This window comes from Haemaphysalis longicornis, unplaced genomic scaffold (genome assembly GCF_048455015.1).
Source record: "Haemaphysalis longicornis isolate Haplotype H1 unplaced genomic scaffold, Haemaphysalis longicornis Haplotype H1 scaffold_12, whole genome shotgun sequence".
NCBI classification, from domain to species: domain Eukaryota; kingdom Metazoa; phylum Arthropoda; class Arachnida; order Ixodida; family Ixodidae; genus Haemaphysalis; species Haemaphysalis longicornis.
The window spans coordinates 22271567-22285905 of record NW_027526225.1 but is presented as its reverse complement, the minus strand read 5'-3'; the positions used below and the strand labels follow the sequence as shown (position 1 = coordinate 22285905).

The 14339-nt window shown below is 45.2% G+C and overlaps 2 protein-coding genes across 6 annotated transcripts in view; one reads left to right on the top strand and one right to left on the bottom strand.

The window, feature by feature from the left end:
- Window positions 1-3369, bottom strand: part of LOC144162476 (serine/threonine-protein kinase Nek8-like) — a 28900-nt gene extending 25531 nt beyond the window's left edge. For all 5 annotated transcript variants that reach the window (XM_077693017.1, XM_077693018.1, XM_077693020.1 and 2 more), the window contains exon 1: window positions 3111-3369. In XM_077693017.1, the coding sequence (XP_077549143.1) occupies window positions 3111-3157 (47 nt within the window). In that variant the 5' untranslated portion in view covers window positions 3158-3369. The remainder of the gene's footprint in view (window positions 1-3110) is intronic.
- A 185-nt stretch (window positions 3370-3554) lies between these two features.
- Window positions 3555-11397, top strand: Nd-b18 (NADH dehydrogenase (ubiquinone) B18 subunit). The gene is made up of 3 exons (XM_077693025.1): window positions 3555-3793; window positions 6599-6767; window positions 11185-11397. Exons 1-3 carry the CDS (start codon window positions 3661-3663, stop codon window positions 11282-11284), a joined length of 402 nt encoding a protein of 133 aa, XP_077549151.1. The 5' UTR covers window positions 3555-3660; the 3' UTR covers window positions 11285-11397.
- Window positions 11398-14339: the final 2942 nt, after the last annotated feature.

Below are 14339 nucleotides of genomic sequence, written 5' to 3'. Positions count from 1 at the left end.
TAGTATGGACATCAGGCTTGAATGAATGAATGAATGAATTTATTGTCAAGAAAAAGGAAAGGGAAGACCACCAGCAGGCGTAAATTGTCACACCTAGGGGTAAACACCGGAATGCCTGCTGGTGTGGGAGTTGGGGCAGAGGATGACAGATTCATAGAGAGGAAAGACATGATAGAGGTGACATATATTTACAGGCTTACGCATCTCATTATTACGGACTATACTTAGACCGAGGGCCGGAGATTAAGTGCATGCCCAAGGAACACAGCGAATGGTATGCACATCAGAAACAGCGACTCCAGTCCATATGGATACAATGTGCATGCAGAATAAGAAAATGTAACAAGCACGGCTAAAGAGCCAGTTAAAAAAATAATAAGCCGCTATTACAGGTGTCACGCTACAGGGTGTAACGATGTCAACAAAACAAGTGAATGCTGCAGCTGAATGCGGTGTTATAAAAGCTTAACTGTTGAAGTGTGACCTTCATGCCAAGCTTGCAGTCAATTGGATAGTGACAGAGGTTTAACTACAGGGCTGCACATAAAGCAGCACTGTGGGATTGTAATTTTCAACCATGGGAGTAGGGCCAGAAATGCCGGTGCTACCTTGCCCTAACCGGGGTAGCGATGTGATAACTGGTCAATTTGAAGCAACTAAATCGGGCTGGCAAGAGCTTCCGAGGCAGAGCAGGCGAATCCGAATCGTCCAGGATAGCGCTGACGCTCGTAAAAACTACCAAGAAAACAGTTCAGGTGCGTACGCGCCTCAAGGGGGGAGCACAAGACAGCTCGCGCGCGCTGCAGACGCCCAGTTTGCGAAGCCGGTTGCCACCGATTCTAGCACGTGCTGCCGCGTTCCACTTTCGGAAAAATGTGAAAGCCTGCGGACAAAACGATCCGGGCCCGCCAGTCATGCATGAGGAAGACGACGATATAGATGGATATGAGGATGACTATACTACTAGCCCAGTTAGAAGCAGCGACGGAACATGTAAGTAAGCAATTTCAAACCTAATGCAATGCGCGATGGTGTGTCCTTTAGGGCTTATAACATAAAAATAAATACTCCAGCTTCACTATGCTTCAAGCCTTGTACGACTTATACCCGCGCCACACGCACACGAAAAATGACATTCAGTGTTTAAAGGGACACTGAAGTGAATTTGTCAAGCTCCCGTTTTTGCTTGCACTGCGTAGACTGGCTCAAATTAGCACACTTTTCATTGTTTTTACGATTGACAAATCGGTAATTATTTTACAAAGCGCGAAAGAAGAAAAACTACCATGCGCGGTTTGCGGCGGCCGCACCAACTAAAGCTGTGACGTTAGGAGGAGCGGGCACCGTGATTGGACGATGCCCAAGGTGAGCAACCAAACAAGTTTCGGTTTCGGTTCTGTAAAACACAACTGTTGGTGTTGTTGAATGGGCATTCTCAATAACTCAGTAATCATCGTACGGCGCTTCTGCCATGTTGTCAGCTGTAAAAATGCATAAAGATAAGCCTCCTAGGACGGCTTGGAATCGTAGCATTCACTAGCCGAAACCTACGCAGTGCATGAACGCCCTCCGCGTACCCGCAGACGCCCAAATGTCATGCGCTTTTCCCCCATATTTGGAGCTTGCCTCCCTCATGCCTGTATCGTAAAAAGCGTGTTCTCACCAGGCCAAGGGTCTGTTCATTCTGGCCTGTGCCCACTGCCTGCAAGCAGTCGGTGCTTATGGCAACAGCACGCCAACGAGAACTCGCTAGCGCGCCAGTGCCAGCCTGCGCGCGTTTTGTGAACTAGTTCGTGGAGCCATGAACGTTGCGGCCCAAAAAAAGGTGAACTCAATATAGAAAACATCGGCGGAAAACGAAAAAGTTAACTTACAGAAAAAAAAAAGCACGTACCCGCGGGAATTCGAACTCCTGACTTGCAAAATAGTTTCGGTGGCATATCTAGCGCCCCAAACAACTCGGCCACGGAGCGGGCTCTGCTGGCCTTGGTAATATAGGGTATATATTGTACAACTAGTTTACACTTTTATTTAGTTTTGGCATTTCAAGCAGCTTAGGTGACTATTTGTTGTATTGCGCTCGTGCAGTAAGCGTCGCCTGAGTTTCCACAATAGCTCACGTCTAGCAATTGCATTTCGTAGACGGAAAAGCGTTCGCAGATGCGTAGTCGTGCTGCTGACCGCTGTGCTTGTTCGCCCAGCGCAAAAAAGTGCTTCCCGCACCCTAGTTTTACGCTGTACTGTAAAAATATCATTTGATTTTATTTCCTTAGTACCTATATTGACTTCGCTGACTCTTCTCCCGCCTTCAAGAGGCCTTATATTTTCCTACTGGCGTACCAGTCAGCGAAGCGTCGCATATGCGCTTGTGCAGCGCTTGTGTGAAGCGACCTTGACTTGGAGCTAGATACAATGTACAAACTAACCAAGTAAAGAAAGGCAGATTCTACCATTCACAAACGTGTCCTGGCTTCGTTTCAACTGAGCGAACGAATTGCGACGACCCGTCGGCGGCCGGCGGACGAAACGCTGGGCCGACTGACTGTCTGAAGGCGGGGGAGCCGTGCAGTAGCGCAGCCAATTGCGAGCTCGGCTCCTCTCGACGTCACACGAAAACGCCGCAGAAAATGGGTGAGCGTAAAGAGAGGAGGACAGCATTTTCGAATTAATTTTTCTACTAAATAAAATCGCGTAAACGCGCCCAGGGTGGTCGAAACATGGTCTGGGGACTCCGGACTACAATTTGCGCAAGTAAACCCGCAATGTTTACATATCACTTCAGTGTCCCTTTAAGGCCTTAAAGTACCGAATGACATTATTTGGGATGGCCGTGCGATTTCAAAAACGGGCTCTAGGGGACGGTGTTTCGTAAAAAGTCGCTCCTCAACTGAATTCCGTATCTTTTCCGTATAATCTTTCGAATGAACGGATCGCCGTTCGTTGGGGCCCGTTTCTGCAGCGCAGAGATTTGGTTACGTTCGTTACAGCGCCAAAAGGAGCGATTTACATTCAGACACATTGTCGCTTTAACGAATTTCTCTCCTGCTTTCTCACGACGGTGCTTTTGTTATGAGAATACAATATCCGTGGTAGTTGCCGCACGATCATACCCGAACGCTCCTCGTCCGACGACTTCGATCTTCTCGTAGTCATCCATTTCGCTTCCTGCACGCCAGAGCGCACACAAAAAAAGACTACGGCGCTCCGTTAAGTTGCAAGGTTTACGAGTTCATCTTGTGGTTCTTCGCATTTGACAAAGGCTAAAGGAAAAGTTGAACATTACGCCGTTTTAAAAAGCGGCCTGTTGCGCGGGCAAAAACATCCAAAAACATGGAGGAAAGAAAAGGTATTCTTTCCTCCATGTCCAAAAACGTTAGCGACTCATGATGATGACAGCTAAACTTTTTTTTGGCACTAGTAGCGACATGAGTTATTTAATAAATAAATAAAATAAATTTAGGTAATATTTAAAATTATTTTGTGTATTTTGTTGTAAACGTATTACTTTAATTTGGTTTGAAGTTAAATTATCTTTCAAAGAAGGCGAGCAGGCCTAGGATTGTAACGGGCCACGAAGGACATCTGAAAGCGAAGGACGTCGTGGTTGTTCGGCGCGACCGGCCGTTTATTTCGGAAAATTTCTGGCAAACCTTCGCAAGCATGGGCCAGTACTACGGTACGCTCACCACGACCAACGGGAACCCGTTGATGACCATACCAAGCACCGAGATGAAAACTTACCAGCCCAAATACGATCCCATGCTCGGATTCCCGGACGGTAGAAAGCCGAGAGGTGAGGCGATCTTTGATCTGTGCTGTTTGGCTTCAACTTTCTGCGTTTGCTGTTGCACGGCAACTACTCGAAACAATTTTTTTATTATTACTGCTAGAGCAGCATTTTCGAAGCCCGAGGCAGCGCAGAGTCCTGCGGTGCTGGCGGCCGGCAGCATGCGCGATTGATGCTCGTCGAATGCGTGCTCACATCCTTCGTGAATTCCATTAACGAATCAAATGGCCGAATGTTTAACGCAGAAGCAAGCGTTCGTTCATAGCGGACGCGAAAAAGCCGCAAAAATACTTACTGGTGTGCTTGGCACAGCGTCCGTATTGTCAAGAAGCTCGAGTTGCCGGAGTGCACGGGGTTTTGTGAACACCATTTGGCACTTCGACCTGCAATTAATGCAATAGCGAAAGAAGACTATACGTTAGTGTAACTGTCTACATTTTCTGCACTTTTCGGCGGTGCTCCCTTGTAGTTATCCTATTGTGTTATCCTGTTTTTAATATACACCCAGTGCTACCTTGTGGGTAGTTCTGCAGCTTTCCAAGTTATCGCACAGCATTACTCTAAGACAAGACGCGAAGGTCAGCCAAGAATCGCAGTTAGCTGCAAAGTATTTAAAAACGAGTTTTTTTTTTTTTTTTTGCTCGTGACAAAAGTGGCTGCGTTTACTTGTGCTTGTAGTTAACAACTGGAGATCAGATGAACAGCGAGCAAAACAAATCTGAATCAACCAGCAAAACCAAATCGAACTTCAGCGGAGAGGGCCGTTGAAGTTGGATGCAAGGCGGCTTTTGGGGTCACAATTGACAAAAAGCGAAGGCTGTTTGTTTGCTAGTTGGTTGTTGAGAGTTTTTGAAACGCAGTAGGCAGAATTTGCGACGGCAGGTAGCCACTTCAAATGCACTGACCCAAGTAGCTTTTGCGGTGACGCTGACAGAATCGAACGGAGCTGGATAGAAGGCACTCCGCAAGGAATGGCTGCCGCAGCATTCATCATCATCAGCCTGATCAGGTCCACTGCAGGACGAAGGCCTCTCCGAACTGGCCTCCAACTGCTCGTTTTCTGCGCTGCTCGGATCCATTCTTTGTATCCGTATTTTCTTATTTCGTCCCTCCATCGAATAATCGGCCTTCCCCTTCTTCTAGACCCCTCACTCTGTTACTCCAGTGGTCCAACGGTTGTCATTTTTTTCTCACTACATGGCCAGTCCATCTCCATTTCTTTTCCTTCACTTAATCTATGATATCCTCTCCTCCAGTTCGTTCTTTGATCCAGAAAGCGCATTTCCTTTCCTTGAGTGTTATTCCTAACATTATTCGTTCTATGGCCTGTTTACCTAAGTTTGCTTTCCAGTTATTTAGTGAGGAGCCAAGTTTACGCTCCCAATGTTATCACCGACAGGATGCATTGGTTCTTTTGAGTGATAGAGGTAGTTTACTTTTCATTATTTAAGAGTGCTTGCTGAGTACACCCTAGGCCATACCTATCTTGCACCGGATTTCTTTCTCATGGTTAAGATCAGCACTGTCAACCTGTCTGAGGTTGTCAGCATTGTAGTGCTCATTTTCAATGGTGGTTCAACATTCAGGTATGACATTCTACGGCAGTCTTGCGTGCCAGTTCACAGCGCTCGCAGGCAGTTGACTTGGAAGAGCATGTGGAATGCTTTACTGTCGCCTCCGTCATGTCTGACCTGTGGTATCATGTGCAGTTGAAATAAGGCATATGAGACATATGTGAAAGCCGTGTCGACATGCAAGCGCATTGGCGACAGCCATATGGCAGTTTTAAGTGCAGAGCACTTTGTAGCCTTGTCGTTTTAGCTCGGTAACAGTCGATGGGACTGCCGGAATCAGGCGGCGCAGTGAAATAACGGACCCAAGTAGAGCCTGAAGTACCGTCGTCAGGGGATCACGCTGAGGCATCGAAAACCACGCGGTTTAAGTAGTCATAACCATTCGAACCTCGTAAACCGCTGGCGCTTGTCATACATCTCCCTGTTGTTTAGCGCAAAGAAAACTGCAGGTACATTTCAGGCAAAATATACATAATTATCCCCGCGATCATTTAGTCAGGAATGCTCGTTGGGTTGGTTTTGACGATAGTACGCGAAAAAAGCGGCCGCAAAAGAAAGAAATGGCGCATTCGAAATGCCACAGAAAGGCTCCAGCCGCGCAAAAAAAATTACGCGTACGAAATGACGCAAAACAGCTCCAGCATACGAAATTAAAGCAGCAAAAACAGAACAGAACTCTCGCTGGCGCAGTTTCGGGCAGGGGGCGCGCAAGCACTGCGAAGGCGGGAAGTTTGAAATGCATTGGGTGGCAGCAGTGAGCGGATAACGGCGCTGCAGCTCATTATGGAGAATCACTGCTCTGCACTTCTGACAGCTTTCACACTGAGTGGAACGGCTTTAGTTTTTCTACACTGTTCCATTACCAGTGCTGCATTTCCACACAGGCTGTTGCACTGGGACCTAGCCAAGGAAGTGGAAAAAAAAAGTTTTATGTCAGAAAGCACCAAGAACACAGAAACTGAGCAGCTTGAGTGTCTTACAGGGAAGTGACGACACTCAGTAGTTGTGCTTGTCGCCCGGATCCGAAGCTTTGGCAAATCAAGACAAGCACTTGACCGTGGAGCGACTTTTTTCAGAGACTCACACTCAACCCTCCCGACCGTTGAAACGTGCGCCATCCCTCAAAATTATTGCTTTAAATCAACCGGCAGGAATTGGCGCTGACAAATACTTGCATCTATGTATGAATGCCGATCTTACCGCTGGTTTTTAAACTCGCCGTTTTTTGTGTGTGCAGAGATGAAGGCCACGGAATTGGAAATGTACTCGGCTAAATTGGATCCGCAAGGCAAGGACTACTGTGCGCACAAGTTAATAGACTTGTACGCGTGCTACAGAGCTCGCTTCCCCTTCGTGACAACCTGCAAGCACGAGAGACACGAGTACGACGCATGCGTCTACGATGAGTGAGTGCGGTTTTCTTTCCGCATCTTTCGCCTTTTTTTTCCTTTGCTACCAAAAGTGGTGAATCAGGAACAGGAGTGTACAAATGCATAGGCGTTTTTCTTGTTTTTTTTTTTTGTTTGTTTGCATTGATTGTTTTAAATTACGTTACGTTATTTCTTCTTCCTTTTCACGCATGCTGTGTTTGTAGTACTATCAATTCTTACATCATTAGGAAATTCTCTGATCATGCGTGTAAGGTTCTCTCGGATCGAATGGCTGTCAGGGCAATTTATGTATTTATTTAATTTATTATTTCACCCACAGCATCTTTTCAATGGCACTACTCTGGAGGCGAGAAAACAGGAAAACTTACCTAAAAGCAAGCAAGTAAACAAACAATGGCTTCGACAAGCCAAACTAGCCGGAGCTTAAGAAAACGAACATGGAAATGCATCATTACACTTAACGGAGACGATGTGATTCAGTAACCTATTCTATTCACTAATGGTTTCAGGAAAAACAGCGTGTTTAAAATGGCCATGAAAACAAAATACAAGCCGAAAAGAAAAAACGGCCGTGTGTACGAGATTTCGGTGCGCGTAAATATCCCCGGGTGGTCAAAATTAATCCGGAGCCCTCCACTATGGCGCGCCTCATCGCCTGCGTTGCGTCGGCGCGTTAAACCCTACAATCAATCAATCAAAATGCAAGTTTGTTTTCTTCGAAAGAGTAGCTGTTTTATAGTGCTTCCAGCGCTTGCCCGGCAGCAAACGACGCTTTATTCACCGAGAAATTACACAATTTAAACCAAAATTTCAATTCTTCCGCTAGATCATGTGTTTTGTGACATCTCTGATGATGTATCCAGGGCAGGTATTTGAAACAAAAGTTAGGTGTGTTAGGCTGCAGCGGACACCAAAACGTCTTTCGTTTACCGTCCATCCTCTAGATGGCGTCACAATACCGCTCAGGCCTGCTGCCTGCACTCGCTCTGTTTTTGATTGGATTTGCACCTGGCTTGTTTTTGTTACGATTGGAAGTAATCGTTTCGTGAAACATTGGGTATGCGCGACAAACCCAATCGGCCAGTTTTGTGTGAGACAACCCCAAAGCACTGAACTGCTGTGCGGCTATAACAAGCATTCTGCGCGCAGTACGCGCTGGGGCTTCTATGTTTACACATCCGTTCCTAACTTACCACTTACCACACCATTCTTACTGCTATAAAAACAACATGCATTAAATTTAAGCGCGAATAGCTCGTTCTGCAAGCTTATAAGCCCTGCCTAACTTGCATTTGCTTTTCCGGCCTCAGCACAGCTGCCCAGAATACGTCAGGTTCTAGTGCAGGAAATGAGTCGGTGGGTTGCGTGGCCATTCTCTTTTTTCCTAACTGTATAGCTTATTTTTAGTGGAGTTGGCATTCAAAGGGGTTGTCAGTGTAATTCTGACGAAGCAATCTTTCGAACGAACCAAACTTAAATTTTGTCTTCATGGCCCCCTTAAATGACTCTTTTCTACAATGTGTTATGTTTATTTATTTTTCTGGGGCGATAAGGCTGTAGCGAAAAATTGTTGCTTTGCATTAAATGGCAACTCCTGTCCATCCCAGTTTTATTCTGAGCACATATCTACGATGCTGAAGTGGATGCTGAACTGAAACTGGACTAAGCTTGGCTGTCGACACGTATATACAAGTCGCTTGATTAGTTCATTAAAGACGGCACACGTGGTTAAGTTTTTTGCCCCCCTTCTAGCATCTCGATATCCATTAGAGTGAAAAGGAGCAGGGAGATTTGAAAACCAATCCAAGAGCAATTCTGCGCGGTTAGCGAATTCTTCGGGGGTGCTGTTTTCTGGCTGAGTTGGTGCATTCGGATTAACTCGAACAAAGGGGAAAAGGTAACCTGGGAAAGAGAAGGATTTACTGTATTCAGCACAAACTAAAACTCAGCTGGCTTGACAAATACCAGAATGCACTAGAACTTTGCTTGAATAAAAGTGCATGCACGCGTGCACACACACACACACACAAAACAACCAGACAAGACAAGGAAGTAGTTTTAGGAAAGGGGTTTTGGGGAGTACCTACCTAACTAGCGATTATCTTTGTGTACAGCTGGAAGGGCTGAGATGTTAAGAAAAAGAGAGACTGAAAAATGACCACGCAAATGTGGTGTAAATTTTATGGTCAGCAGAATGACTGCATAAGTGGTGTCAGATTTTATTGTAACACTTTGACATGTGCAGTATTGGGTAATACATACGTAGAATTGGGCTAGTGTGGGACTCGTGTGTTCGTCTATTGTTGTCTGCTCGTGTAGCGACACCACCATCCTGTAGCCCATGTTGACACTGCACTGGAGGTCACTTCGGATAAAAATTAATCATTCTCTAGCTACTTCACCAATCCTCTGCAGTGCTGTGCGCCGTACCATAGCCTGTGCTCATAGCTCGCTCATAGGTGAAGCTGCAATTGTGATGAATGGTCAGTTGCACTGTGGAGTGACTTTCTCTTTTTCTTTGCCAGTCACCGATGAGGTGATAACGTTTTCGCTGTGGGCGCTAAAAACAAATTCAGGTCAACAGGATTTCTGTCATGGTTTGACCACAGCCGTGGTACTCATTCAAAAATAGTAATTGCCTGTAGTCTTTGATTCCTGTTCTTGTTTGTACATAATTTGTTAACGCCTTCGGCATATATTTTGCAATAAATGCATTTTTTGTTGTTGTTGATGCTCTTCTGGTTTTATGATAGGACCTGCATGATGACTTGCTAGAGTAATGACGCTTGCGGATCGCAAAACCAATTTCTAGTCTTGATTGTTGTTTTCCTTCCAAACATGGGTTCAAAACTGTTCCAAAACTGTTTGTTGCCCTCCCTCACGTGTTGGGCATGTTACTGCTCCAACTGATAGCACATTTAATTTTAATTTCGAAGGGATTCACACGGATTCAGGTTGTTAAGATATCAATTGCTTTTCTTCCTCCCTTCAGCTTTTCTCTCTCTTGTAACTCGCCTTCACTTTGCATTGGGAAAAATGTTTTGTTGCACATGCTTTCTAACTCAGCGTAGTTGGCTAAACAAGACTCGCAGACAGCCTGCCGTGGCGGGTTCGATTCCCGGCCGCGGCGGCCGCTTTTCTGATGGAGGCGAAAAGCAAAAACAGCCGTGTGTATGAGGTTTCGGCGCTTGTTAAAGATCCCCAGGTGGTCAAAATTAATCGGGAGCCCTCCACTACGGCGCGCCTGTGTAGCGTCAGTGATTTAAACCTCATAATCAATCAACCATCAATCAGGCCTGCCGGGGTGATTCAGTGGCTAAGACGTGCTGCTGAGCCCAAAGACGCAGGTTCAATCGCGGCCGAAGTAATTGCTTTTCATTTGGAGGTGAAAAGTGGTAACATCCATGTATCAAGATTTTGGTGCACGATAAATGTTCCCAGGTGGACAAAATTAATCCGGAGCCCTCCACTACTGTGTGCCTTGTGGCTCAGGCGTAGCCTCCGCGTGTTACCCCTTAATTAGAATCAGAAAACTTGCAGACAGCCAAAATTGTTCACCTTAATGTTGTGAGAACAGTGATGCGGCGCTGCATTACTGCAAGGACCACAGCTAAAATTGAGCCATTTGTGCCGATTGCCCCCATCACTGGATTATTGCATCTATCTACGGCCTGTTATTGCAGTTCACCTATCGTCATCGCAGTTAGAAGTGCTTTGTCAAACACAAATTTTGAAAGTCTGTAGGCATGTTGTGTATAGAAATCCGCCAGTAGATTTTTACTGTGAAGCAGTGTAACCAGCCAAGGAAATTTTCGTGTCCACGTCAGCAAAAAACTGCCAGCTACTACTTGGCTACACAAAGAAACATCCCAGGTTACTACAGGATACTACACCCAGGCTACTCAAGCAAACTACTGGCACCACCAGGTATCGAACCTGGGCCCAAAGAGAAGCGGAGCAAGAGCCCATCATCTTGCTGACTAAACTATGCCCACACATAGAGACGGGGAGACAGACAGTGGTTTTGACTCAGCGGCTGGGGAGGGCGCTTTTTGGAGGCAACACATGAAACAAAAGTGAGGGAGAGGCAGTGAGAGATATGACACCATTTCCATACGTGCCACCCTCCTCCTCACCCTTTGAAAGACACTCCCCTTCCGTTTTCTTTCTGCCGACGTTATTGCGTGCGGGATGCCGCCCCGGTGAATCCCAGGTAACGGCTGGCAGAGTCTCTGGTTTCACTCTTTGTAGAGCCACGTGTGGGATATTAAGTGACGCCGCATGGGTAATCGCTGTGGGTGTCCTTTACAGCTTCGCAATCCAACCGCCTTCACAGCGTGGATTGGAGCCAATTTTATTTTTTTGTTACTATCACTGTGCATTTGGGGTGCTCGTTTTTGTACCTTGCTCCAATCTGTGATTGCTGTTTCAGCTACATAATCCGGTACAAGGAGTATGAACGAGAGAGGAGACTAAAAGCCAGGGAAGAGCGCATTGCCAAGAAGAGGCTATCCGAGCAAATGGACGAGTGAGTTCGAACATACGTCGGCTCACATTCTGGGAACGCTCTGCCAAGACGTGAAAGATGCTGTATGACTGCTAGCTCCTTCTTGTTGTATAATAATAAAAAGAAAAATTCCCAAGACTTTTTTGGATTACAAGCAATGTCTTCCCATTGGCCATAAGTGTCTTCTTTCGAAGCACTGCTCATGACATCACTTGTGGCTGGAATCTAAAAATGCGGTTGTCAGGTCAAAACACTGGCCATTGCATGGGGCCTGAACCATCGAATTTAGGCAGGCACAGCCCTTGTCTAAGGTTTCTAGGCCACAACACCTGGAATATAATCTAAGGAACAAGTTTAACACATAGCTCAAAGGATTGTTTTCCTCTGTTATTGAACCACAATTACTTTTCCAGTTCGTGTGTATTCCGGGAAACTTTGTATGAGTTCACTTAAGTATGCCAAGCACAGTGCCTAAAAGCTTTTTGATACACACGGTACCTTATGGAAAAATAGTGCTTATGGCTGATGAAAAATATAGGGGATGCTATGCCATCAGAGAACAGGTTTTGTTAAGGCAGTAGAACAAAGCAAAGCTTTATATAAAAGTCATGGGGATGGAAGAAAGTTTCTTGTAATCCATTTTCTGACATAAGCAGTGGTGCTGAAACACTGAAGTACTGAAATGTACCGGATTGGTGTTGTGAATGATTCGAATTAAGCAACAATTTGAATTGGAATATTTTCTTGCAATGAGGTGTTGCTGTATATATATAAGGGGAAAAAAAGAACCTGCCAACCACACAAGGGCCACAAAAAATGTGAATACATCATGGGGAAAAAAAAACATCTCTAACCCTTCTCTAGCTTGCTTCATTACCTTTTTCCTACAACCACTTAGTGTGCACGTTACTGGGCACAGTGGGTCCAGAGGCCTAACGCGTTAGCATGGAGTGCAAAAGGCAGTGTTTTGTTCACTGCATTGCAGGCCGATGTTTCGACTTTCTGAAGGAGACCGTGTTGCTGCTCAGCCGATGTCACTAATACCACATGGATGACACGTTTAACAGAGTAGAGACGCCAGGTTGTAGACCGGCAGAGAGCGTGCGCCATCCGGTTTCCGAGTGTACTAAGAGCACTTCGACCGAAGGTAAAAGGCAAGTGTCAGTGAAAGTACTTCGATTTTATCTAGGCTAGTGCAACCGTAAAGTTTATGTCACAAATGGAGAGGAAACTTGATGCCACCACCATGTACCGCAGTTGGAGTTATGGAGGAGTACAGATTTGTGTTAGCTTTGTAATTGGCTTGGCTTACAACGTTTTAGTGAGTGTCAGAACATGTGAAGTGCAGCTGAAATGCCGATGAAACTGTTTACTTGCAAAGGGAGGAAATCAAAATGCTGTAGCAAAGAGAAAATGAAATCACGTTTCTTCCTAGCCTCTCTTTCTCTCTCTCTATCTTTCTCTTTTACAGCGGTTAAATTACACAGACATCTTTCATCTACAATTCTTCTATGATCTTAATGGACAAAGCCAGCTGGAATGAAACATTTAACTTCCTTATACCCCACCAAAGCATGTTGTACTTGTTTCACGATTATTTTAAAGTAACAAATTATCAGAAGACTCGGTAAACTTGTGTACGCACGAGAAAGTCTGCACCGCAGTTAACCCTAACATGTAATTATTTCATTTTTATCTTAAGAGAATAAATTACTAGACCAATTGGCAAAGTAAAGGTGTGCGAATATCAAATTTGGGAGTGCGAATTGAAAATTTTTGGATACAAATGTTTTTTTTATACAGAGTTTCTAAAACATAGCTACAAAAAAAAAGAATTTATCTTAGGCAGTTGAGACAACACGTCTGCGTGGTCATGTCCTATTGCTGAATAAGAAAATTGTATAAAAAGTTAGAGATAAGAGATTAATACAAAATGAAAAGGCAGTGGAACAAAAATTTAGCATATATTGCCACAAAAGAATGTGGGTTTCTAAACATTCTGTGATCACAAGAAGTACATTTGATGGGCTGCAGTCCCTCCAGCCATTGAGAAGAGGCCTTTGTTAGGAATGTCAGCGGCTGGTAAAACTTGTACAGGTGCCATCATAAGTAACCGGAACAAGGATTTGGGAATATCGCAAATTATTTGTCGTACTGGCTTTATGACAGCGGTTTACAGGAAGCTTTTTTTAGTAGGGAGGACTCCTTTAAACATACACCAATACAGCCAGGCAGCTTACGGAAGAAGAAATTCCTTCAAATTTACGAGACTGTCATCCAATTTTTGCGGCACGTGTACATTACTGTAAGCATTGCCATCGAGTAATACCTCTTGGTACCTCACTCATGCCACTGTATTGGCAAAAAACTTTATTTGGCCTATTCATTTTGCACAGGTAGCTTTCTTTTTCAGCTGACATGCACCAGAATCAGCGCAGATTTGTTCGCCGCAAGGCTTAACATGTGTTGGGCTTGTTCACACAGCTTCGGCGTCGTGCGAGAAAGCCAACGCGAAGGGGCGTGCCGTGTGGTGAAGCTTGAAGGGGCCATGAAGGCAACAGGACCACAGGAATGAAGAAAGGGGGAGCTGTTGGCATGCTCATTAAACAAGGGGAAAAATACATAGAGGAAAAAACCATAGAGGGGAAAAATACATGGTTAGGAGTGGTGTATCTGTGGACCGGAAGTAGTGCTAGGGAGGAAAATGAGGAAATGGTAAACTGTTTGAGAAGAGATATAAACGAGTTCAAAGATTCGGGCGAAATAATCATAGTTGGAGATATGAATGCCCATATAGAAGGTTTGGATGGATACACAGACCACAACGGTTCTCTAGTGATAGATCTGTGCCAGGAAAATCGGCTTGTAATAGTAAACACGGAAAGCAAGTGTGACGGACAAATAACGTGGGAAAGCGGTAACAGACAGTCCAGCATAGACTACAGTTTAGTATCCGAGACAGTATACGGAAGGCTGCGGGAAATGAGGATAGATGAAAATGGAACAGACAGCTCAGGAAGCGACCACAAGCGGTTTAGCTTGCACTTTGGAGGCGCAACCCGGACAAATGCAGAAATAGG

What these genes read in the sequence shown, in the direction of transcription:
- Nd-b18 (XM_077693025.1), top strand. Translation starts at nt 3,661, where the DNA reads ATGGGCCAGTACTACGGTACGCTCACCACGACCAACGGGAACCCGTTG. An exon ending in GGACGGTAGAAAGCCGAGAG is followed by an intron (nt 3,794 to 6,598) that starts GTGAGGCGATCT and finishes TTGTGTGTGCAG; the next exon opens with AGATGAAGGCCACGGAATTG. An exon ending in GACGCATGCGTCTACGATGA is followed by an intron (nt 6,768 to 11,184) that starts GTGAGTGCGGTT and finishes TTGCTGTTTCAG; the next exon opens with CTACATAATCCGGTACAAGG.